The sequence below is a fragment of the Mobula hypostoma genome, chromosome 10 (assembly GCF_963921235.1).
Source record: "Mobula hypostoma chromosome 10, sMobHyp1.1, whole genome shotgun sequence".
Classification (NCBI taxonomy): domain Eukaryota; kingdom Metazoa; phylum Chordata; class Chondrichthyes; order Myliobatiformes; family Myliobatidae; genus Mobula; species Mobula hypostoma.
The window spans coordinates 37,948,459-37,975,380 of record NC_086106.1 but is presented as its reverse complement, the minus strand read 5'-3'; the positions used below and the strand labels follow the sequence as shown (position 1 = coordinate 37,975,380).

The 26,922-nt window shown below is 49.6% G+C and overlaps 1 protein-coding gene across 6 annotated transcripts in view; it reads left to right on the top strand.

The window, feature by feature from the left end:
• The window catches only part of LOC134352848 (MAP/microtubule affinity-regulating kinase 4-like), a 255,135-nt gene extending 229,677 nt beyond the window's left edge, over positions 1–25,458 (top strand). For 2 of the 6 annotated variants that reach the window (XM_063060353.1, XM_063060352.1), the window contains exons 16-18: positions 4,999–5,081; positions 19,207–19,251; positions 21,856–22,061. In XM_063060353.1, the coding sequence (XP_062916423.1) occupies positions 4,999–5,081; positions 19,207–19,251; positions 21,856–21,920 (193 nt within the window). In that variant the 3' untranslated portion in view covers positions 21,921–22,061. Of the gene's footprint in view, positions 1–4,998; positions 5,082–19,206; positions 19,252–21,855 lie in introns of all 6 variants that reach the window. The other 4 variants (XM_063060350.1, XM_063060349.1, XM_063060355.1 and 1 more) reach the window with 3 other exon arrangements.
• Positions 25,459–26,922: the final 1,464 nt, after the last annotated feature.

Genomic DNA, 26,922 nt, shown 5'->3' with positions numbered 1-26,922 from the left:
TGGTTTATTAAGGTCCAGTGAGAGCTGGTCTTGCAAACTGTTGATACAGATCAAATCATGACTCGGTGCACTGAGGCAGAACAAGGTACAAAAATAGGAGAACGTAGAATAACGTGTTAGTTGCAGAGGAAGTGCAGTGCAGGCACACAATAAGGTTCTGAGGTCAAGACTCCCTGATTGTCCTGGGGACACAGTAAGTGTCTTATTGTGTCATTCTACACTCTGATACGAGGGGGTTTGAAGCTGTCCTTGAGCCTTGTGGTATGAGCTTTGAGGGTTTTGTATCTTCTCCCTGATGGAAGAAGTGAGAAGAGGGAATGTCCCGGGCAGGTGGGGTCTTTGGTTAGGTTGGCTGCTTTTACCAAAGCAGGGAGAAATACTGACAGAGTTCACAGACTGGAGGCTGGTTTCCGTGATGTGTTGAGCAGCGACCACAACTCTCTGCAGTGAACCGTGTTAGAGGACAGAGGCTGAAGGACAGGTCAGGGATATGGGCCTGTTTTAGGTCTTGCTCCATGAAGAAAGTGGCAGAAAATGTTGGGTAGAAGTTAGAGTTCTGACATAGCAAGGATAAAGGCATTGTAACACACAAGGCAGTGGAAGAACTCAGCAGGCCATTGTCAACGTTGCAGGTTGAGACCCTTCATCTGGACTGTAAAGAGAGGGGGAAGATCATCAGTATAAAGAAGTGAGGGGTAGGGGTGAAACAGTCCTGTATGGGATTTCCTCTCCCCCCCGTCCCCATCTGCACCTCCCCCAGCTCCCTCGTTTGGTTTCCATGCTCCAACTTCCTCTCTTATCAGATTCCACCCCTCGTTACCACCACCTCTCACCTCCCAGCCTGTGTCGCTATTCCCACTCTCTCCTCCTCCACCTGCCTATCATCCCTCCTCATCTGCATCCACCTATCACCTCGAGAGCTTCTGTCTCTGTTCCCACTCTCCTCTCCTTCACCACCTATCAGCCGCCAGCCCCCATCCCACTCCATCCCCTCACCTCACCTCATTATACCAGCCATCTCCCCTCCACTCTTCCAGTTCAGACAAAGGGTTTCAACCTGAGTCATCGACTGCCCTCTTCCCTCCACAGATGCTGCTTGACACATTTAGTTCCTCCAGCATTTGTCGGTGTTTCTCCAGATTCTGTCCACAGCATTTTTTGTGTCTGTCAGGCCAGAAAAATTTGGAAACAGCATCCGTGGACTGAGAAACACTCTGTGGAGTATGTTTCAGGTCAAAGACACTTTGTCACAACCGTTGTTCCCTTTCGTGCCTTGTGGCGCAACGGCAAGTGGCAGCTTTTGCCATTTCCGTAGCATTTGACTTTTTTTAACAAGGCCCAGTTGCTAGCTTGATACTCAACCCAGCTGGGATGGAAAGCGTACGAGGAACCAGCCAGATTCGAACGTAGGACCATCCGCCTGATGCCACTACACCACCGTCAGAACTGCGAAAGAGAGAAATCAGTTCTGACTGAGGGATCCCGACCTAAAGCATTAGTTACGTCTCCTCCAATGACGCCACTCAAAGTTTCGAGCAGTTTCTGTTTTTATTTCAGATTTCTAGCATCTGCAGTTTATTGCATTTAGTGTTGACTTGCAAGGACTCTCTGATTGGGTGAGGGCAGAGTTGTTGGGCATTAAACTGTTGTTGGAGTTATGAGGTCGGTGGATTAAGGAGATCAGCGAAAGGGAAGTGATACAAGTAAACCAAAGGTGGTGACACACAGGTATTTAGAGAGAGGGAGAACAGAGGAATGAATTGTCAAACACCAGAGGACAGGAGTTTATGTTCTGAGGGGCAAGGTTTTTGGCAGAGTGGAAGGTGTCTGGAAAGAATTACCAGGGTTAATTGTGGAACCAGGCAGCTTGGTGGAGTTTAAGACCTGAAATTCGGAAGAATGAAAGGGAATCTTGTAGAAAGATATATAACTATGCTAAGATAGAGGCAAGGAAGTTGCTTCCACTTGTAAGTGAGACTAGATCTAGGGAAAATGGCCTCAAGATTCAAGGAACACATGCAAAATGCTGGAGGAACTCAGCAGGCCAGGCAGCATCTATGGAGGCCTGATGAAGGGTTTCGGCCCAAAATGTCGACTGTTCACTCTTTTCCATAGATGCTGCCTGGCCTGCTGAGTTCCTGCAGCATCTGGTGTGTGTCGCTTGGATTTCCAGCATCGGCAGATTTTCTCGTCAAGATTCAAGGGAGTAGATTTAGAATGGAGATGAGGAGAAACTGCTTTTCCCGGAGAGGAGTCAATCTGTGGAATTTTCTGCTCAGGGAAGCAGTAGAGATGACCTCATTAAATATATTTAAGACATAGTTCGATAGATTTTTGCTTAGCGGGTAAGTTATCATGCGAGAAGGTAGAGCTGAGTACAGCCATGTCAGCCATTGTCTTATTGAAAGGAGTAGCAGGTTCACAGTCTAGGTGGCTGACCCCTGCTCCTGTTACTTATGAGTATGAGGGGAGTGGAAGGATATGAATGATACACAGGAGGGGGATATTTAGTAAAGTTGGCATCAAGCTCAGCAGAACATTGTGGGCCGAGTGGCCTGCCCAGTTCTCTGTACGGTTGCAGAATGCAGAGTAGTCAGGCTTCCATTCACAAGGGACTTCAGGCAGCCGAGTGTGGAGCAATAATCAACCTGCTGGGGGACGTCCAGCCCAGTTCCTCCACCACAGCTTTGTGAATCTTAATTCTGTCTCCGTTACAGAACTCAGCGGGTTGAGCAGCAAGGGGGAAGGAATTGTCAGTTGATGGATGTGTGGCTGTAACAGCAAACCTCTGAGAATGAGATCAAAGTCATAGTCATACTTTATTGATCCCGGGGGAAATTGGTTTTCGTTACAGTTGCACCCTAAATAATAAATAGTAATATTACTATTAGTAAATAGTAAATAGTCAGAGGGCAGAGGGCAGTGGAACCACTGCTCAGGAGGAGTGAGAGGGGGTGTCACAAAGTTCCCATCCAAGAGATGATGAGGACAAAGTGAGCATACGCGAAGAAACTTCACGGTGTCATAGTAGAAGGGATTGCAGAGTAGGTTGAGTTGCATCTATGGAGGGGAGATTAACAGTCCTAATGCAGGGCTTCTACCCTACAAGTTCCTTCACCCTGCTGAGTTCCTCCAACAGATTGTGTGTTGAATGGACATCAGGCTCTGCTGAGTGAGAGGAACAGTTGAGACCCTATAACAGGTAGATGTCTCCTCAACACAGCTGCCTGGTTCTGGTACACACAGAGAAAGCAAAGTCCTTCAAGCTGCAGAGTTCAGTGTTGACCATGTGGAGTATTGTTGCATATTGAGCTTTGGCCGTGCTGTAAGAATGCGAAAAGTAGAGTAACAGAACACTACAGCCCTTTGGCCCATCTAGTCCATGCTGAACTAGTATTCTGCCTCGTCCCATTGACCTGCACATGGACCATAGCCTTCCATTGTCCTTCCATCGATGTATTTATCCAAACTTCTCAAATGTTGCAAGCAAACCTGGATCCACCACTTCCGGGGGGCAGCTTGTTTCACACTCTGAGTGAAGGAGTTGACCCTCGGATTCCCCTCAAATATTTCATCTTTCACTTTTAACTTACCACCTCAAGTTTTAATCTCAGCCAACCTCTGTGGGGAAAGCCTGCTTGCATTTTCATCACCCAAACCCCTCATCATTTTGTATATATCTCTTTAACAAATCTCCCCTCATTATCCTAGACTCCATGAAATAAAGTACTAACCTGTTCAACTTCTCCCTATAACTCAGGTCCTCAAGTCCCGGCAACATCCTTGTAAATTTCCTCTGCACCCTTTCAAGCTCCTGTAGCAGGTGACCAGAACTGCACATAATACTCCAAATTTGGCCTCGCTGATGTGTCATTCAACTTTAATGTAACATCCCAACTCCGGTACTCGATACTCTGATTTATGAAGACCAATGTGCCAAAAGCTCTCTTTATGACCTTATCCAAGGATGACCCCTGACCCTGAGACCGTGCTAACTGGAACTCTTTCCCTTTGGCAGGAAACAGTCTGGAGAGTGATCTAAAGGCGGTTTGTGAGATTATGAAATAGCTTTGGTTGGCTAGATGTCATGAGATGGAGGGAGCATTCCACAGTGGAATTCAGGAAGGTATTCAGGAGCTGGAGAGAATACGGGATGGTCTCACAGATAGTGATAGAGCCATGCAGAGTGGAAACTGGCCCATTCGGTCATTGAGCACCCACTGACACCAATCCTTCACAGAGGTGAACAGACGAGGGGGTGGAGATGAGCAGTGAGAGGTGCCACACAGCACCACAGACCAGGTGGGGTAAATAGCTTGTATCTGTTAAGTTTAAGTTACTGTTTTGTGCACAGGACCAGATTCCTGTAGATAGGAATTAGTGTAATGGAAGTTTGGGAATGTATTTACCCAGCTCAGGCCCTCGATAGTTTAACCAAGTCACACAGGAGACCTTAACACGGATGACTTTCCTGAAATAAAACCCATTATCAGGGGTGGTCCCTGGATTTGTCATTTTAGGAACAGCTTCATTTCAATTGAACACCCTCAAGGCAAAATTAAAATGAAGGAAGAAGAGGGATGCCTTGATAAATATTAGAGTGAAATTTCTGGGTCAGTGTGGAAGACTTAAAAGGTTCAATCATCAAGGAATCAGTTTAGAATACAGGTTAGCAAGATTCAGTCTCAACACGGGAAGGTGGAGGTGGGAAGAGGTGGGTATATCTGCACAAGATGGGTTGGCATTGACACAAAGGGCAGAAGAGCCTCACTTAGGGTCTTTGGGAAACAGAGGAGCAAAGAGGGATTGTGAGCATTTCACCAACTCTGCAATGTGATCTGCTCCGGAGAGCAGTAATGATCTGGTTTTTGGTAAAGTCAGAGTCGCAACTAGTATGTGAAGTTTATTTACCTTTTCCTTTTTTTTCGCTTAAGCTCTCGATCTTGTTGCTTCAGCTTTTCCGATGCCTAATTCTGCTTCTTGTCTTTCCTTTCCTAGGGTCACTATTGACCCATCAAAACGTCAGGGTGCCAACAAACCTGTGCCAGGGAACTCCCTCCCGCAGGGACCCAAGACCGTTAGTAAGTCTTCTCATTCAACCTTGTGCTCAGCGGTAGACCTGACGGAGAGTGGTAGGGTTGTGTAGTCACGTAGTCATCTTTGCCCTACCCGCCTTCTCCTTGACCTCTCCTGTAGACGAGGCAACAAAGAGACTGGGCATCTAGGGTGAGTTGGGTGGTGGGACCTTCACACAAGTGTCCTGAGCTTCAGACAGATGAACACGAATGTCTCTCCTCCTGAACCATCCTGATGGTGGAGTAAGTTGAGACAGGCCCAGCCGCAGCTGTTGGAGCTGCTTCTACGGTGCGGAATGACTTCCCAAGTCACATAACCTAGCCCATCCCATACCATCCCAACAGAATCTTTTCCTATCCCATCTCACCACAACCTACCCCAGTCTGTGCTATACTAACCACATCATTCCATTCCAGTCCAGAATTTTATGCCCAGACCATCTAATCTTGTTCTACTTCATCCCATGCCAATCCCTCACATCCTGCCCTTATCCTATCTGTAATGCATTCTGTTCCAACCCTGTCACAATCCCAATCCCAACCTATGTTGTTCCAAGCTTGTCCCAAACTCAATCCACCCCATTCCAACCTTGTCCCAATCCCAACCCATTTCACCCAACCTCACAACAATTCAAACACCAACCCATCCAAATACAACTCATCTCAAGCCTTCCCAGTCCATTCTACCTCCTTCCAGTTGATCCTGTCATGTCTCACCCCTTCCTCTCAGAATCATCCACCAATCCTCACAGAGCCTTCACGTGGGTGGGGATCGTAATTTCCCTGTCCTCTTCAAGTTTTCTGACAAGCTAGATGATGGTTGTTTCCTGGAGGCTGTGAAGAAAACCCCTGAGGATTGGCCGCCCTCCTGGGGAGAAGAAGGTGTTAGCAGAGCTGGTGGAGCCCTGCAGGGTAGTTCTCTGGTCCCTGATTGGTCAAGGCAGGGTGGTGGCCTTCCCCCTTTTTTCATCCACCCTACCCACATACCTCTGTCTCTGTTTTCTTCCTCCTTTCTGTCCTTCCTGGAACTGACAGAATCAGCTGTTCCCAGTCTCAGTCTGCATCGCTGCATTGCAAACATGATTAATGGAAGCTTCCTTTGCTCATCTGTCACTGAATCTCTTTGATAATGTGTGGAAATGAGACCAGATAGAGAGAGCCAACTGAAAGGCCTAGATAGAGTGGAACTGCGGAGCATGTTCCCAATAGAGAGAGAGATAGAGTGAGTCTAGGACCAGAGGGCACAGCCTCAGAATAGAAGGACATCTCTTTAGAACAGCCAGCTTGGGTGATGAATCTGTATTTCATTGCCACATTCGGTCGTGGAGGCCAAGTCACTGGGTATATTTAAAGCAGAGGTTGATAGGTTCCTGGTTAGTAAGCGCATCAAAGGTTACGAGGAAAATGGGGTTGAGAGGGATAATAAATCAGCCGTAATTAATGGTGGAGCAGACACAATGGGCTGAATGGTTGAATTCTGGCCTTATGGCAATTTATGGGGGTGAATCAGCCTACCATTGAGATGTGGAAGAAAGCTGGAACACCTGGGGGATGTGTATGTAAACTCCAAATGGAAGCTTGACCCATCAACTCCAAATGGAATTCTATGAGCCAGATGAGCTCATTCATTTCCTATGGTTTAGGGGCTCAAGTAAGTCACCCCTCTGGATGCCAGATGTGACAAATTTAACAGATGTTGCCAGTCTCCCAGTGCTGGGAACCAGTGTACTGCGGAGCTACGCACGGGAGTGGTTGAACCGGTAACAATGACGTCCAGTGTTCATGCAGAGAGGAGTTGCAGGCTGTGCATAGGTAGACACTGGTGTAAACACAAAGATACATAATACATACCCATTTACACAACCCCTCTGTATGTAATGTGCACGCAGGTGCCCACTCAGGGAATCAACGGTGGTGCCAATGCCCCTACACAGGTAGGCATGTACACAGGTTCTAATGAACATACACGCACAGACACACATCTCTGTGTGTGAGCACGTGTCTGTGAGCACCACGCAGAGGCCAACACCTGGTGGTGCCTAGCTGAAGTGTTTCCGAGACCCCAGCAGGCCACACCACTAGTGGTCAGATTGCAAGGGGGCGAGTGGGTGATAGTGGATCATTTGTATTTCAACCCCCACCTTCCGCTACCTCAGAACATCACTGCCAACAGTCCTCTAGGGCATTGGTCACTGTCACAGGCAACTCAGCGTTCTGTGCGTGCACAGCAAAATCCCAGGACAACAATCAGAAAACAAATTAGTTTTGACTTTGAGATGTTGTGACCCATTCATTGGGTTTCACCCCATTCCAATGCTGTCACATCCCCAACGCATTTCATTCCAACCCTGTCCCATTCCAACCTTGCCTATTCCAACCCATTCTGTTCCAAGCCTGTCCGAACCCAACCTGTTTCATTCCAGTCCTGTCCCAACCCAATCCATTCTGTTCCAACCCTCTCCCATCCCAATCTATTCCTTTCTAACTATATCCCAACCCATCTGAATTCCATTCTAGCCTGTCCCATCTCAGTCCATTCCATTCCAACCCTGTGTCAACCCAACCAATTTCATTCTAACCCAGTCCCAACCTCAACCCATTGCATTCTAACCCTATCCCTACCTCAATTGATTCCATTTCAAATCTGTTCCAACCTTGTCCCAAACCAACCCATTCCATTTCATCCCTGTTTCATCCCAACCCATTCCATTCCAACCCTGTCCCATCCCAATTCATTCCCTTCTAAACCTGACCCAACCGAACCAATCCCTGTCCATCCCAACCCATTTCATTCAAGCCCTATCCTATCCCAAACCATTCCATTCCTTCCCAGTCCCCATCCAAATCCATTCCATTCTAATCCTGTCCCGACAACTCATTCCATTCCAACCCTGTCCCAACCAAATCCATTCCATTCTAATCCTGTCCCAACAGCTCATTCCATTCCAACCCCATCCCAACCAAATCCATTCCATTCCAACCCTGTCTTATCCCAGTGCATTCCTTTCTAACCCTGACCAATCCCAACCCAACCCATTCCATTCTAACCCTGTCCCAACATAAATCCAGCCTGTTCCAACCTTGTCCCTACCTAAACCAATTGATTACATTCCAACCCTATCTCAACCTAACCCATTCCATTCCTACCCTGTCCCAACCCATTTCACTCAAACCCTATCCCATCCCAACCCCATCCCATCCCAATCCATTCCATTCTAACCCTGTCCCAAGCCAGCTCAACCCATTCCATTCCAACCCTGTACCAACCCAACCCATTTACTCCAACCCTGTTTCAACTCAACCCATTCCACTCCAACCCTGTTGCAACCCCAACCCATTTCATTTGAACTGTGTCCCATCCCATTCGAACACTGTCCCATCTCAATCAATTTCACCCAAATCTGTCCCAAACTAAATCCAGTCTGTTCTAATCCAACCCAACCCATTCCATTCCAAACTTGTTCCAACCCAACCCATCCCATTCCAAACTTGTCCCAACCCAACCTATTCCATTCCAAACCTGTCCTATTCCAATCCATTCCATTCTAACACTATCACATCCCAACCCATTCCATTGCAACCACATCCAATCCCAATCCATTCTATTCCATACCTGTCCCAAATCAGCCCATTCCATTCCAACACTGTTCCAACCTCAATCCATTCCATTCCAACCCTGTCCCACCCCAGCTCTGTCCCACCCCAACCCTGTTCCAATACAACCCATTCCATTTCAGCCCTGTCCTATCCCAACTCTGTCCCAACCTAACCCATTCTATTTCAACCCTGTCCCATCCCAATCCATTCCTTTCTGAACCTCACCCAATCCAACCCATTCTCAAACTATTCAAATTCAAACTATTCCATTCCAAACCTATCCAAACCCAACCCATTCTGACCCAATCTGTTTCATGCCAGTCCCAAACCAACCATTCCATTCCACCTATGTTCCATCCCAATCCTTTCCATTCCAACCCTCTCCCAACCCCAACCCATTTTATTCTAACCCCATCCCCTCATCCCAACCCATTCCATTCAAACCCCGTCCCTTTCTCAATCTATTCCAATCCTTGCAACTTGCCCTGCATCATAGAAACGTAGAAAACTTACAGCACAACACAGGCCCTTCAGCCCACAAAGCTGTGCCAAACATGTCCTTACCTTAGAAATTATCCTAGGGTTACCCATAGCCTTCTATTTTTCTAAGCTCCATGTAATTATCCAAGAGTCTCTTAAAAGACCATGACTATCAAAGTCAGCTCATTGACCACAGTTTAAAAGGCATTTATGTTGCCCCTGTCTGAGGCCTGTCATTGGACAAGGGAAAACTTGGAATCTGTTGAATTGGGTGCAGCTTCTTGGATTTGACATTGGTCACCCAGAACGTGGGGACGGATGAGAAAGTGGGACACATCTCATTGGTGATTCAGGGAGAACCTTGACTGGAGGAGGTGAAAAGCAGAGCATTAATAAGCAGCAGTGTAGCGGTGAGCATAATGCCATTATGGCACCAGCAACATAGGTTTAGTTCCACTGCTGTCTGTAAAGAATTTATACATACTCCCCACGATTGTGTGGGTTTCCTCTGGGTGTTCTGGTTTCCTCCCACATTCCAAGGATATTGGGCTAAGTAGGTTTATTGGTCACGTGGCGTACCTGGACTGTGCAGGCTCGCTGGGCCAGAAGGGCCTGTTCCTATGCTGTATCTCTGAATAAACTGTGGTGGTGGCGGGAGAGGATGGAAGAGGTGCCGAGATATCAAATAGCCTTCACAGCCACAGAATGCTTGCTCACCGTTGTAACCGTCGGGACACAGCACCCAGTTTAGTGGGTAAATTGGGAGCCAGCCTGCAGAGCCCTGAACCATTGATCTACTAACATGAATTAAAATCCCCCCATGGAAACTGGGGAGTTTAATTTCATTAAAGTAAGTCAAAGTTGAGTTTACTGTCATCTGCACAAGTACAGGTGTGCACAGATGCAATGAAAAACTTACTTGCAATAGAGTCACAGGCACAGATCATACAAGCAGCTTTCACAAGAAAAACATAAATTAGGCATAAATTAAACAGTTTTTACAGGAAATATTTTAGAAGTCAGCTTTGTCACATGCACATCAAAATACTGAAACATACAGCGAAATGTGTGTTTGTGTTGAGGATGTGCTAGGGGAAGCCTGTATGTGTCACCATGATCCCCTCACCAACATAGCATGTCCAACGCTTGCTAACGCTGACTCGTAAGTTTCAAGAATGCGGGAGGAAACCCAGGAGGCCACGGGGAGAATGTGGGAGGAACCCGCGAGGGCCACGGGGAGAATGTGAGAGAAACCCACGAGGGCCACGGGGAGAATGTGAGAGAAACCCACGAGGGCCACGGGGAGAACGTGGGAAAACTCCATGAGGCCACGGAGAGAATGTGGGAGAAACCCACGGGGAGAATGTGGGAGGAACCCGCGAGGGCCACGGGGAGAATGTGGGAAAACTCCACGAGGCCATGGAGAAAATGTGGGAGAAACCCACGAGGGCCACGAGGAGAATCTGGGAGGAAACCCATGAGGCCACGGGGAGAATGTGGGACGAAACCCATGAGGCCATGGAGAGAATGTGGGAAAAATCCATGAGGGCCATGGGGAGAACATAGAACATAGAATAGTACAGCACAGTACAGGCCCTTCAGCCCACAATGTTGTGCTGACCCTCAAACCCTGCCTCCCATATAAGCCCCCACCTTAGATTCCTCCATATACCTGTCTAGTGGTCTCTTAAACTTCACTAGTGTATCTGCCTCCACCACTGACTCAGGCAGTGCATTCCACACACCAACCACTCTCTGAGTCAAAAACCTTCCTCTAATATCCCCCTTGAACTTCCCACCCCTTACCTTAAAGCCATGTCCTCTTGTATTGAGCAGTGGTGCCCTGGGGAAGAGGCGCTGGCTATCCACTCTATCTATTCCTCTTAATATCTTGTACACCTCTATCATGTCTCCTCTCATCCTCCTTCTCTCCAAAGAGTAAAGCCCTAGCTCCCTTAATCTCTGATCACAATGCATACTTTCTAAACCAGGCAGCATCCTGGTAAATCTCCTCTGTGCCCTTTCCAATGCTTCCACATCCTTCCTATAGTGAGGTGACCAGAACTGGACACAGTACTCCAAGTGTGGCCTAACCAGAGTTTTATAGAGCTGCATCATTACATCACGACTCTTAAACTCTATCCCTCGACTTATGAAAGCTAACATCCCATAAGCTTTCTTAACTACCCTATCCACCTGTGAGGCAACTTTCAGGGATCTGTGGACATGTACCCCAAGATCCCTCTGCTCCTCCACACTACCAAGTATCCTGCCATTTACATTGTACTCTGCCTTGGAGTTTGTCCTTCCAAAGTGTACCACCTCACACTTCGCCAGGTTGAACTCCATCTGCCACTTCTCAGCCCACTTCTGCATCCTATCAATGTCTCTCTGCAATCTTTGACAATCCTCTACACTATCTACAACACCACCAACCTTTGTGTCGTCTGCAAACTTGCCAACCCACCCTTCTACCCCCACATCCAGGTTGTAAATAAAAATCACGAAAAGTTGAGGTCCCAGAACAGATCCTTGTGGGACACCACTAGTCACAATCCTCCAATCTGAATGTACTCCCTCCACGACCACCCTCTGCCTTCTGCAGGCAAGCCAATTCTTAATCCACCTGGCCAAACTTCCCTGGATTCCATGCCTTCTAACTTTCTGAATAAGTCTACCATGTGGAACCTTGTCAAATGCCTTACTAAAATCCATATAGATCACATTCACTGCACTACCCTCATCTATATGCCTGGTCACCTCCTCAAAGAACTCTATCAGGCTTGTTAGACATGATCTGCCCTTCACAAAGCCATGCTGACTGTCCCTGATCAGACCATGATTCTCTAAACGCCTATAGATCCTATCTCTAAGAATCTTTTCCAGCAGCTTTCCCACCACAGACGTAAGGCTCACTGGTCTATAATTACCCGGACTATCCCTACTACCTTTTTTGAACAAGGGAACAACATTCGCCTCCCTCCAATCCTCTGGTACCATTCCCGTGGACAACGAGGACATAAAGATCCTAGCCAGAGGCTCAGCAATCTCTTCTCCCGCCTCGTGGAGCAGCCTGGGAAATATTCCATCAGGCGCCGGGGACTTACCTGTCCTAATGTATTTTAACAACTCCAACTCCTCCTCTCCCTTAATATCAACATGCTCCAGAACATCACCCTCACTCATATTGTCCTCACCATCATCAGGTTCCCTCTCATTGGTGAATACCGAAGAGAAGTATTCATTGAGGACTTCGCTCACTTCCACAGCCTCCAGGCACATCTTCCCACCTTTATCTCTAATCGGTCCTACCTTCACTCCTGTCATCCTTTTTTTCTTCACATAATTGAAGAAAGCCTTGGGGTTTTCCTTTACCCTACTCACCAAGGCCTTCTCATGCCTCCTTCTTGCTCTCCTCGGCCCCTTCTTAAGCTCCTTTCTTGCTACCCTATATTCCTCAATAGACCCATCTGATCCTTGCTTCCTAAACCTCATGTATGCTGCCTTCTTCCACCTGACTAGATTTTCCACCTCACTTGTCACCCATGGTTCCTTCACCCTACCATTCTTTATCTTCCTCACCGGGACAAATTCATCCCTTACATCCCGCAAGAGATCTCTAAACATCGACCACATGTCCATGTACATTTCCCTGCAAAAACATCATCCCAATTCACACCCGCAAGTTCTAGCCTTATAGCCTCATAATTTGCCTTTCCCCAATTAAAAATTTTCCTGTCCTCTTAGATTCTATCCTTTTCCATGATAATATAAAGGCCAGGGAGCGGTGGTCACTGTCCCCCAGATGCTCATCCCCAGATGGTCACACTGAGAAATCTGTGACCTGACCCGGTTCATTACCTAGTACTAGATCTAGTATGGCATTCCCCCTGGTTGGCCTGTCCACATACTGTGACAGGAATCTATCCTGGACACTTAACAAACTCTGCCCCATCTAAACCCTTGGAACTAATCAGGTGCCAATCAATATTAGGGAAGTTAAAGTCACCCATGATAACAACCCTGTTATTTTTGTACCTTTCCAAAATCTGCCTCCCAATCTGCTCCTCTGTATCTCTGCGGCTACCAGGGGGCCTATAGAATACCCCCAGTAGAGAAACTGCTCCCTTCCTGTTCCTGACTTCCACCCATATTGACTCAAAAGAGGATCCTGCTACATTACCCACCCTTTCTGTAGCTGTAATAGTATCCCTGACCAGTAATGCCACCCTCCTCCCCTTTTTCCGCCCTCTCTATCCCTTTTAAAGCACTGAAATCCAGGAATATTGAGAATCCATTCCAGCCCTGGTGCCAGCCAAGTCTCTGTAATGACCACTACATCATAATTCCATGTATGTATCCAAGCTCTCAGTTCATCACCTTTGTTCCTGATGCTTCTTGCATTGAGGTACACACATTTCAGCCCTTCTACCTTACTGTCTTTACACCGTTTATTCTGCTTCTCTTTCCTCAAAGCCTCTCTGTATGTTAGATCTGGCTTTACTCCATGCACTTCTTTCACTGCTCTATCGCTCTGGGTCCCATCCCCCTCCCAAATTAGTTTAAACCCTCCCGAACCATGCTAGCAAACCTACCTGCAAGGATGTTCCTCCCCCTCGAGTTCAGGTACAACCCATCCAATCTGTACAGGTCCCACCTTCCCCAGAAGTGATCCCAATGATCTAAAAATCTAAAACCCTGCTCCCTGCACCAACTGCTCAGCCACGCATTCAACTGCCATCTCCTCCAATTCTTACCATCTTTTGTCACGTAGCACTGGCAGCAATCCTGAGAACGTCACCCTTGAGGTCCTGTTCTTCAGCCTTCTGCCTAATTCCCGGAACTCACACTTCAGGACCTCATCCCTCTTCCTGCCTATGTCATTGGTCCCAACATGTATCACGACTTCTGGTTGCTTTCCCTCTCGTACCAGGATGTCGTGCACCCGGTCAGAGACATCCCAGACCCTGGCACCCGGGAGGCAACAAACCATGCGGGTGTCCTTCTCACGTCCACAAAATCTCCTGTCTGCTCCCCTGACTATAGAGTCTCCAATGACGACAGCTCTCCTCTTCTCCATCCCACCCTTCTGCACCACAGGGTCAGACTCAGTGCCAGAGGCCGTGCCACCGTGGCTCACACCTGGTCAGTCATCCCCGCCAACAGTATCCAGGACGGTAAACTTATATTCAGGGGAATGGCTACAGGGGTGCTGTGCACTACCTGTCTGCTCACCTTCGCTTTCCCCCCTCTGACTGTCACCCAACGACCTGATTCCGACAGCCTAGGTGTGACTACCTCCCTGTAGCCCTCATCTATGACTGCCTCATTCTCCCTTATGAGTCGAAGGTCATCCAGCTGCTGCTCCAGATTCCTGACACGGTCTTCCAGATCGCCCAGCCGTATGCACTTCTGGCAGATGTGACTCTGCGGGAGAGGGGAGTTCCCCCAAGACTGCCACATCTCACATGAGAGGCACATCACCATCTCAGGAGACATTGTAAAAACTAACTGCGAGCTCGCTTGTCTTCCGCCTCTTCTTGTCGAAGCCTCTCGAGTCAAAGCCTCAAAGCTTCACTCCTTCACTGACCCATTCACGCTCTGGCCGCTTTCCACTGAGTGTGGGAGAAACCCACGAGGGCCACGGGAGAATGTGGGGAAAATCCATGAGGCCACGGGGAGAATTTGGGAAAAATCCACGAGGCCACGGTGAGAATGTGGGAGGAACCCACGAGGCCACGGGGAGAATGTGGGAGGAACCCACGAGGGCCACCGGGAGAATGTGGGAGAATCCCACGGGGCTGCGGGGAGAATGTGGGAGAAACCCACGAGGCCACGGGGAGAATGTGGGAGAAACCCATGAGGACCACGGGGAGAATGTGGGAGAAACCCACGAGGCCACAGGGAGAATGTGGGAGGAAACCCACAAGGACACAGGGAGAATGTGGGAGGAACTCAAGAGGCCACAGGGAGAACGTGGGAAAAATCCACGAGGCCACGTGGGAAAAATCCACGAGGCCACGTGGGAAAAATCCACGAGGCCACGTGGGAAAAATCCACGAGGCCACGTGGGAAAAATCCACGAAACCACAGGGAGAACGTGGGAGGAACCCACGAGGCCATGGGGAGAATGTGGGAAAAACCCACGCAGCCACGGGGAGAATGTGGGAGAAACCCACGAGGCCACGGAGAGAATGTGGGAAAAATCCATGAGGCCACGGGGAGAATGTGGGATGAACCCACGAGGGCCACGGGGAGAATGTGGGAAAAATCCATGAGGCCACGGGGAGAATGTGGGAGAAACCCACGAGGCCACGGGGAGAATGTGGGGGAAACCCACGAGGCCACGGGGAGAATGTGGGAGAAACCCATGAGGGCCATGGGGAGAATGTGGGAGAAACCCACGCAGCCACGGGGAGAATGTGGGAGAAACCCACGAGGCCACGGAGAGAATGTGGGAAAAATCCATGAGGCCACGGGGAGAATGTGGGATGAACCCACGAGGGCCACGGGGAGAATGTGGGAAAAATCCATGAGGCCACGGGGAGAATGTGGGAGAAACCCACGAGGCCACGGGGAGAATGTGGGGGAAACCCACGAGGCCACGGGGAGAATGTGGGAGAAACCCATGAGGGCCATGGGGAGAATGTGGGAGAAACCCACGAGGTCCACGGGGAGAATCTGGGAGGAACCCACGAGGACATGGAGAGTATGTGGGAAAAATCCATGAGGCCACGGGGAGAATTTGGGAAAAATCCACGAGGCCACGTGGGAAAAATCCACGAGGCAGGGCCACGGGGAGAATGTGGGATGAACCCACGAGGGCCACGGGGAGAATGTGAGAGGAAACTCACGAGGCCACGGGGAGAATGTGGGAAAAATCCACAAGGCCATGGGGAGAATTTGGGAAAAATCCACGAGGCCACGGGGAGAACATGGGAAAACTCCACGAGGGCCACGGGGAGAATGTGGGGAAAATCCACGAGGCCACGGGGAGAATTTGGTTAAAATCCACGAAGCCACTTGGGAAAAATCCAGGAGGCCACGGGGAGAATGTGGGAGGAACCCACGAGGCCATGGGGAGAATGTGGGAAAAACCCACGCAGCCACGGGGAGAATGTGGGAGAAACCCACGAGGCCACGGAGAGAATGTGGGAAAAATCCATGAGGCCACGGGGAGAATGTGGGATGAACCCACGAGGGCCACGGGGAGAATGTGGGAAAAATCCATGAGGCCACGGGGAGAATGTGGGATGAACCCACGAGGGCCACGGGGAGAATGTGGGAAAAAGACGAGGCCACGTGGGAAAAATCCACGAGGGCCACGGGGAGAACGTGGGAAAACTCCAGGAGGGCCACGGGGAGAATGTGGGGAAAATCCACGAGGCCACGGGGAGAATTTAGGAAAAATCCATGAGGCCACTTGGGAAAAATCCACGAGGCCACGGGGAGAATGTGGGAGGAAACCAACGCGGCCTTGGGGAGAATGTGGGAAAAATCCACGAGGCCATGGGGAGAATGTGGGAGAAACCCACGAGGCCACGTAGAGAATGTGGGAAAAATCCATGAGGCCACGGGGATGAATGTGGGATGAACCCACGAGGGCCACGGGGAGAATGTGAGAGGAAACCCACGAGGCCACGGGGAGAATGTGGGAAAAATCCACGAGGCCACGGGGAGAATTTGGGAAAAATCCACGAGGCCACGGGGAGAACGTGGGAAAACTCCACGAGGGCCACGGGGAGAACGTGGGGAAAATCCATGAGGTCACGGGGAGAATGTGGGATGAACCCACGAGGGCCACGGGGAGAATGTGAGAGGCAACCCATGAGGCCACGGGGAGAATTTGGGAGAAATCCACGAGGCCACGGGGAGAATGTGGGAGAAACCCACGAGGGCCACGTGGAGAATTTGGGAGAAAACTACGAGGGCCACGGGGAGAATTTGGGAGAAACCCACGAGGGCCACGGGGAGAATGTGGGAGAAACCCACCCACGGGGAGAATTTGGGAAAAATCCACGAGGCCACTTGGGAAAAATCCACAAGGGCCACAGGGAGAATGTGGGAGAAACCCATGAGGGCCAGAGGAGAATTTGGGAGGAAACCCACGAGGCCATGGGGAGAATGTGGGAGAAACCCACGAGGGACAGGGGAGAATGTGGGAGAAACCCACCCACGGGGAGAATTTAGGAAAAATCCACGAGGGCCACGGGGAGAATGTGGGAGAAACCCATGAGGGCGAGAGGAGAATTTGGGAGGAAACCCACGAGGCCGTGGGGAGAATGTGGGAGAAACCCACGAGGGCCACGGGGAGAATGTGGGATGAACCCACGAGGGCCACGGGGAGAATGTGGGAGAAACCCACGAGAGGGCCAGGGGAGAATGTGGGAGAAACCCACGGGGAGAACGTGGGAGAAACTCACGAGGACCACGGGGAGAATGTGGGAGGAAACTCACGAGGCCATGGGGAGAATGTGGGAGAAACCCACGAGGGCCAGGGTAGAATGCACTATATCCTTACAGGCGGTGGCAGGAATTGAACCCAATCTTACAGCTGGTGCTGTAAAGCATTTACACTGAGCACTTCACTACCATGCTGCCCAATTAGAATCAATTCTCGTGCAAAGTGATCAAAGTGGGCACTGTGCTGCTGAACTGAAGTGATTAGGGTTGCGCCAGTTGGTTTAAAAACCAAACGGTGGAAGGGAAGGAGCTGTTCCTGAAGCTGGTGGTGTGGGTCTTCAGGTTTCCGTAGCTCCTGTCCGATGGGAGCTTTGTGAAGATAGCGTGGCCCAAGTGGTGGGGATCTTTGATGATGGACGTTGCCTTCTTGAGGAGACACCGCCTGTAGGTACAGCGGTGGGCTGGGATGTGCCCGTGATGTACTGAACCAAGTCCACCGTCAGAAATTTCTACAAATCAGGAACTGGAGGAAGGAAGGATAGACACCATCAGGTTCTAGGCAACGTACTTGGCCGGTGTGGCTATTGACTATGTGATTGACTTGTAGCAATGGCACCTGTTGTACAACGGCTCGGTGGCCTTAATAATTGGTTTGTTATTGACACATATACCAAAGATACAGTGAAAAATCTTTTGTTTGCAAGCCATCTAGACAGATCAGTCTCACATTAAGGTATTACAAAGGGAAAGGCAATAACAGAATGCAAAATGAAGTGTTACAGTTACAGAGAAAGTCACATATACATCAAAACAGAGTGAAATGCATCATTTTCATCATTGACCAACAGTCCGAGCATGTGCTGGGGGCAGCCGGCAAGTGCTTGTGTCACCATCATAGCATGCCCCAATTCACGAACCCCAACCCACCCTCATTTGAAATGTGCGAGGAAGTTGCAATAGGGGCAGAGCCTTGACAACAAGCTTGCCCTTCCATTACAGGGGTCAGCTGTTGGGCCTTGGGTGGGGTCGATCCGCTCACCCCGATGCAGGCGTCAGCCACCTGACTTTGCCTTGTCCATGTCTTACCTCTCAACCCCGACTCTCACACCTCCGCTGACCAATCTGTTGTGGGCTAAGGCCAAAGTCCTCAAACATCCTGGAACGCGAACCATACAGACCATTCTACGAAGTTTCCTGCCAGTTGTTGCCCCAGGTTGGTGATCAGTGGATTACCGTGCCCCTCACCACCTTACACAGAGTCAACCCAGGATGTGCCATTGAAAACTCAGGCCAGGGAGCTCAGGAGAAAATACCTTATGTGGAGGTTGGGAAGAATGTGAATCTGACAGGCAAGAGGATAGGGTGGAGGGAAACATTAGGGATGAACATGAGGTAGAGAAGGGTGGGTGGTGATTGGGGATGGAGCAGTGTGATGGTGAGTGGTGATGGGGGAGATGGAACTGGGGGCTGGGGGGTAGGAAGCTAGTGTGAGACAGCTGAACCAGTTAAGATTCACAGAGAGCCTTTGAACCCAGGCTCCTCTGGTTCTCAACTTCCTTTTGTTCCGAGTTTCTCTGCTTCTCAGTGGCCGTCTGTTAATTCTACTTCGGGTGGCGAATAATTTCCGATATCTTTTCTTTTTTCCGTTGAGGGTCGCAGACGAACCTGAGAGAAGCTGGAGATCTGAGGTCACAAGGTAAGTTTCTTGCAGGGTCCCCTTCCGTCAGTCAACCCAGCTGAGAGATCCTGCGAGACTGTAGAATGCCAGCTTTATCACCCCAGCTCATCCTAACACACAGGATCTCCCAGAGCTTCATTGTTGTCTTAATTGAACCAATAGCTGTGGAACAAGTGCTGAAGTGAAGAATTGGGTATCTGCTTGATTGTGGGTTGAGAGGTGGCTAGTAAAGATGAAGGTGGAAGAGCATGGAAACATCCGGTGAAATGATCCATTTGCATCAATGACCAACACAGTCTGCAAATGTCACCGTACTTCCAACCCCGAATTGTCCCCAACCTGTACGTCTTTGCAACATACAAGGAAACAGTTGCACCTCGGACAGATCAGCAGTCACATGCTGCCTGCAAGGTTGTCCTGGAGTGCTGCCAGGGAGCACAATGGTGTAGGTTTGAGGAGAGGAGAAAGGGGACAGAAACAGCTGGAGAAAGAGCGTGAGCGAAAGAAGACAAAATGCTGGGACTCTGACGGACCGACCCGGGAAAAGGTGAGGCCCACTTGTGGGAAATCATAAACACAAGAGACTCTGCAGAGGCTGGAGTAAAACACACAAAATGCTGCAGGAATGCAGCAGGTCAGGCAGCATGTATGGAGAATCAACGTTTCAGGCTGAGGCCCTCCATCGGTTGACTATTTACTCCTCTCCATAGTTGCTGCCTGACCTGCTGAGATTTTCCCACATTATGTGTGTGGCCCTTTTGTGGGAAAGTGTTAGGGCTCAACGTAAACTAAACCGAACATAGTCAACTCCCGTTGGGATGGACGGGCCCACTTTGGGACCAGCCTCCATCTAGGAGAGTGCCGCACTGCCTCAGACTCTCTGGGGAGAGGACGTGAGGACAGAGGGTGGGGAATTTCCACCGGAGACGAGCCCTCACTGGACTCGATGCTCACCAGCCGTGCCTCGGATCTCAGGCAAGAGAACACTGACAGAGAGAAGGGTGAACAGAGCTAGACCTCAGCAGCTCCTTCAGGATATCTCCTTGCCGTCAGTCACATACAGAGCAAGAGCAGATGCTGTCTGGTGTTTATCAGGTGCCACAGAAAAGACGCAGTGTCATATTTGCTTCAATAACTAAGCTTGAGGAGAAAAGTAAAGGATTTTACTCTACCTTCGTAAAATATGTCATGGGGTGTGTTTCTGTGTTACATCCCAGACTCAAAACTAAACCCGGAGGCATTCGGGTCCCGTTGGGATGGACCAGCCCACTTGGGATAGTGCCGCATTCCCTCAGTCCTTGAGGACAGGATGTGGGGATGGATGGTGCAGAATTTCACAGAGTTCCTGCTGGCCACAACCCCCCACCCCTCTGTGTTCGGTGCCACCAGCCATGTCTCAGAAGTCTCACTGGACGTCCATGCTCCTGTGCAGTCGGAGAATAACAGCCAGTGAGATAGGGAGCCATTCAACCCCTCATTCCAGCTCTGCCTCTTAGCAAGATCATTTCCCTGCTTTCACCACTAATCCTTTGCTTGGCCTGAGGCAAAAGATCTAAAGGAGCTGAACTGTAGCCCCCTGAGGTGTCTCCCATGGGTGCCAGAAGATCTGGTGGTGTCTGACCTGCTGTTTTATTATTAGGTGGTTAATTCAGCAATTACAGGATCACATTATCATTATATTCCTGATACACAGTACTTACAGTTTCCAATTACAACACAGTTATCTCTATCCAGAACACATTCAAGCACTGTGGCACCACCACTATACTTGTGGATACCACGGGCTCCTTCTCGGACACCTAGGCACCGATGTAACGTCGGAAGAGGGGCGGGCAATCTGCTTGGGCAGAACTCTTAACTACCCGCAGCCTGGGACCTGTGAACGGCTGTCTTGGCATTGGCCAAAGGCAAACTGACTGGGAGATCCCCTGACTGACCCACGCCCCGCACCAGAGGACCGGAGATCAGAAGTGTGGTGTTGAAAAGAAACAATTTCCCTTCAGACTCGCTGACAGAGACTTCAACTGTGTCACAGGATAGTGTCTCTGTATCTAACCCATACTGTCCCTACCCTGGGAGTGTGTAGAGGGAGCTTCACCCTGTATATAACCCGTGCTGTCCCTGCCCTGGGAGTGTGTGATGGGACAGTGTAGAGGGAGCTTCACTCTGTATCTAACCCATACTGTCCCTGCCCTGAGAGTGTGTAGAGGGAGCTTCACTCTATATCTAACCCGTGCTGTCCCTGCCCTGGGAGTGTGTGATGCGACAGTGTAGAGGGAGCTTCACTCTGTATCTAACCCATACTGTCCCTGCCCTGACAGTGTGTAGAGGGAGCTTCACTCTATATCTAACCCGTGCTGTCCCTGTCCTGGGAGTGTGAGTGATGGGACAGTGTGGAGGGAGCTTCACTCTGTATCTAACCCATACTGTCCCTGCCCTGGGAGTGTATGATGGGACAGTGTAGAGGGAGCTTCACTCTGTATCTAACCCATTCTGTCCCTGCCCTGAGAGTGTGTGATGGGACAGTGTAGGAAGAGTATCTCTGATCTGCCCTATGCCGTTCCTGTGAATGTGTGCAAGTTTGTGATGAGAAACTAATTGTCTCTGATCTCTCTGTTTCAGTTGCAATGTACCTTGGGATAAAAAAGAGGCAAAGCCCAGGTCGATCAGACTTACATGGAATATAAAAATCACCAGCTCGCGGGACCCTAGCGAGATGATTGGTCTGATCTGTAAAGTCCTGGAGGCAAATGGCTGCCAGTTCCACCAGCAGGAACCCTTCCTCTTGTCCTGTGCCCATGGCCGTGAGAACACAGAGCACTTTGTCCAGTGGGAGATCGAGGTCTGTCGTCTGCCCAACCTCTCCGTCAATGGTGTGCGCTTTAAGAGGACCTCTGGGACCTTCCTGTCGTTCAGGAACATAGTGACTAAAATCACCAGTGAATTGAAGCTCTAGACACACAAAGACTCCTTGCCCACATCGTTTCCTTCCACCTTTCATTTTGGATCTTCACGCACACTCGCGCAGCCACCCATCTCGAGACTGCAAGTGTTAGGATTCCTCCGCCACCTCGATGGGATGTTCTTTTTCCCACTGTTGAGGTTGAGCTCCCATCTCAGAGGATTTGGCCACTTATTTGAGCCCTGATTAAGTCTAGTATCTGCCGTGGGGTTGGTTGGGTTGACACCATCTGACTAATCTTCAGCTGGGTGGGGAGGGGTGGGGAAGAGTGGGAGACAGCAGCAATGCTGAAGAAGGTGAGTGTTCTGGGGTACAGCACTGAGAGCGTCTCAGTCTGGCCCTTAACCCCACCTGTGTGCCCTCCACCCCTGATCGGAAAGGAGGGCCGTGCCGGAGAGAGGCCGGGGCTCACAGACAATCTCGGAAGAGACATTTACGTTGAAAATGCAGAGAATCTGGGCTTCAGCATGTGGGAGCCCGCAGTACATCTGTCGGCTCTGGGTCTTGAGACAGTGTCCTGGTTACCGTCCGGAGTGGTGGCGGTGCTGAGGACAAATCCAAAGGTTTGTAGATGAGCCCCTGCATTTCTTTTTCAATATCCCTCTCCCACTTTCGCCCTCACCACGTACTATGCCTTACCCTCTGACTCTCCCCACAAGCCCCTCCCCTTCTCTCCCATAATGTCCTCCCCTCCCTCACCCCCTCACTCTTTCCCACCACACCCCCCTCACCCCCTCAGCTTCTCCCTGCCTTCCCTTACCCCCTTCTCTTGCCCTCTCCCAAACCTTCCCCTCCAGTGTACCCGATTTTAAGGGAATTTCTCAAAACAATAGCGCTGTGATTAATGGAATCATGCTGTGCCTTGATGCAGTGAACGTTTCACCCCCTTTCCCTCTCTCACTTGGGCTCCTTGCTGGGGTGAACAGTCCCACGATACAGGCTCACCCTGTTGTCGTCAGGTTATCATCTTCAAATATTCTCAACTGCGTCTTGAAGTATCAAGAACGTCCTCCAAGCCAGGTGTAACCAACCTCTCACCTGATCACTTCCTCTTCAGAGCCAGCGCAGCGGCCATGTGAAGATCTGCAGACTGGGGCGGGGTGGGGGCCTACACTCTGGTCCACAGAGTGACCTCAGCCCAGGAGGCTCTTGTGTTTACAGGAAAGATTTTGGGAAATCAGGAACAATCCCTTGCTAACCTGTTCCTCCTACTTCAGGACTTGTTGGGAGAGAGCCCATTATATGTACGTGTGCTTGTGTGTGTGTAGTATTTGTGTGTGAAGGAACCACACTTGCTGGTGTCCCTGTTCAGTCAGAGTCAGCTTGGCCTTTGAAATGTGGGGACTTGTACTAGATTCAACAGGTGGGTGTCAGCTGGGAGATGTAAACCTCTCCCATTTTGGCATAGTGTGATGGGACAGTGTAGAGGGAACTTCACTCTGTATCTAATCTGTGCTCTCCCTGCCCTGGGATTGTGTGAAGGGATGGTGCAGCAGGAGTGTCACTCTGTATCTAACCCATACCGTCCCTGTCCTGGGAGTGTGTGATGGGACAGTGTTGAGGGAGCTTCACACTGGGCAGGGATACTGATACAGAAGGTGCATCTATTCACATTGCCAACTTCAATGAGGACAGAGAGAGAAACAATTTCCCAAACCGGGGTCCACTGAGATGAGCAGTGGGTTAGGCTTTCGGTGTGATATGTCACCGGGTAACTTGCTGCAGGCCAGATGATTGCTCGGACATCAGGTGTTCAGTTGAAGGGGTCTTGGTGACAGACCAGCACCTGATCAGTGGTTCTACACCCATGTTCAGGCCACCAGTGCCCCCAGTCAAGGGAAGGCCTTTGGGTCAGCATGGTCACCCTTCCAGAGGTTGGGGACAAACCTGTTAGATCCCTCTGCAGTTACTGTGGGCTGGCATGGAATGACTCTGCAATGGTTGACCCAGGAAGTTAGAAGAGTTTCACTGGTGGACCAAGTGTGTCCCACACTTGAACCGGGCCGGGGCAAATCTGGCTGGGCATATTCATGGCCCCAGGACATTGCCTGTCTCTCTTACCTCTCTTATCTCCTCTGACGCCTTGCTTGCTTGGACCTATCCCCACCCCACGACAACCCCTGCAGACATCCACGAGAATGGAGCAATGGTATGGCCAAAAAGAAGGCATTACTTTTTGAACTGTTGCTGACTACTTGCAGGGACTGTTCCTTTTAAGAGATTGCTTGTCTGACCAGGGTTGCTGACAGGAGAGTGTGCATAAAAAGCCCCCTCCCCAGCATCCCTTTCTATAACCGGCTCCCAGTCAATACGGCCCCCACTGTAAACTATTCAACTGCAGTGGGCTGCACTGCCAACCTCCACTGAAGCTGCAGTCCACACCAGGAGGGGTCATAAGGTGCAGAAAACTTTCCCCCTTCCCTTGTACCCACTATGTCCACCAGGAAGCCCTCTGGAGGCAGTCAACTCCAGAAAGGAAGGGGTGGTGCTAGACTGAGATCCTCTCCCTCTCTTAAACATTAAAAAACTATTAAATATTTAAACACTTGAAGCACAAACGTGGCTTGTGATACAACCTCATTTCACTCACATGGTGTAAATTCCTTCTGTTTACCCTTGGCTTCCGTTTGCTGTAAATTCATTAAAGGGATCAAGTTTGGAGGAATTGGAGCTAGTTAGCTCTCTTGCGCCAGACTCCTCAGAAAATGGTTGTTTGGGGCCAGGTACAGGGGGACGGTTCTCCAGGTCCCAGCACCAATCCCGAACACTCGGCCTTCCAGCACGGAACCACTGGCATTCCTGCAGTTCCAGATCCTATTTTTTCCTGGATTTCTCCCAGGTTTAGGCCACAGCCGTGTCCTGAATACCAGTTGCTGGGAGCGTTAGAGAATGCCTGGAGATATGTTTAACCTCAGCGGGTATTTTATCGTTTTTAATCATTGTGTTTCAAAGACCATCACAGTGACTCCAACCATCTCAGGCGAGAGGGTCTCCCTGCATTCGACCCTCCCAAGCACCCCTCACCCACTCTAAGTGTGAGCCTCAACCTAGTTCAGATAATGTGAATCTGATTTCCGAAGAGGATATTGAACTGTATTTAAAACAAAAACCTGTATAAAGGAACCACAGAACTTGCTCGTAACTGTATTATTCTGTAGAAAACACTGGTTGATTTTCCAGAGGTTTTAAAAAGTGCTAAGTTATTAGAAGTCCATCCCTCTAGATATTGAATTAAGTTGTATATATATATAAAGATTACTTGAAATTAATTTCTGTGTTGGTTTATATTCTCCTTGGCATTGCTTGACCTAAATGTTAGAGGATGTGTTGGACCTTTGGGATATTATCTTGCGGCTGTTTTCCATTGTGGATTCGGAGGCTTTGGAAATGTTCCCTGTTCCATAAGATCATAAGACATAGAAACGGAATTAGGCCATTCGTTCTATCGAGTCTGCTTTACCGTTCGACCATGGCTGATTAATTATCCCTCTCAACTCCATTCTCCTGCCTTCTCCCTGTAACCTTTGATGCCCTGACTAATCAAGAACCTATCAACCTCCACTTTAAATATACCTAATGACTTGGCCTCCACAGCTATTTATGGCAATGAATTCCACAGATTCACTGCACTCTAGCTGAAGAAATTTCTCCTTATCTCTGTTCTGAAGTGATGCCCTCTGATCCATTATAAGAAACATATTCTCCACGTCCTACTCTAAGCCTTTCAGTATTCATTAAATTTCAGTGAGATCCCCGCTCATTCTTCTAAACTCCAGTGAATAAAGGCCTGGAGCCATCAAATACTCCTGATACATTAACCCTTTCATTCCCAGGATCTTTCCTGTAACCTCTTCTGGACCCTGTGCAATGCCACTTGAACCATGGCCTCCAAGTGACTCACGTCAGCTAACCATTGGATTGTTGAGGCCAAATTTCACTCTATTACCCACTCCTTCCCACCTTGTCACCCGTGGGGATCCTTGTCGCTTGCTCTCCCTCACTCTCTTGAACCAGTTGCACGGCCGTAGACTGGCGTGTAGGCCATACTGATTACGTGGGCATTGGAAGCATGGCAGCACCTATGGGCTGTTCCCAGCGCCATCCTCGCCGCACACTCAAAATGCTGGAGGAACTCGCAGGACAGGGGGCACTTTGCGTGTGTTGCTTGGATTTCCAGCATCTGCAGATCTGCTGGGTTGAGAGAGAGAAAATAACTCAGACACGATAGAATAGCAGAATAGACTTGATGGGATGAATGGCCTAATTCTGTTCCTATGTTTTATGATCCAAATAAAAATAATCTAAAACTAGGACACAACTAGGCGATGGTAACCATGAACTTACCATAAAAACCATAGACTTCTTCCCCAAGGCAAAAATGTCTACAGGGGGGTATAATTTTAAGATGACTGGAGGAAAGTATGGTGGGGGGCTGTCAGAGGTATGGTACTTACACAGAGAGTGGTGGGTGGCTGGAATGCGCTGCCAGAGGTGTTAGTAGAGGCAAACACTGGGGGCACATAAGATAATCACAGAGTAAATGATAGAACATGGAGGACTATGTAGGAAGGAAAGGCTGGATTCCCACCACTGCCTGTAAGGAGCTTCTGCCTTCTCCCGGAGACCACTTGGGTTTCCTCCATCTGCTCGGGACCCCCTCCCCCACAGCGGTTGGTGGGTTAACTGGTCATCGTGATTGGAAGGGCCTGTTCCAGGCTGTATCTCGA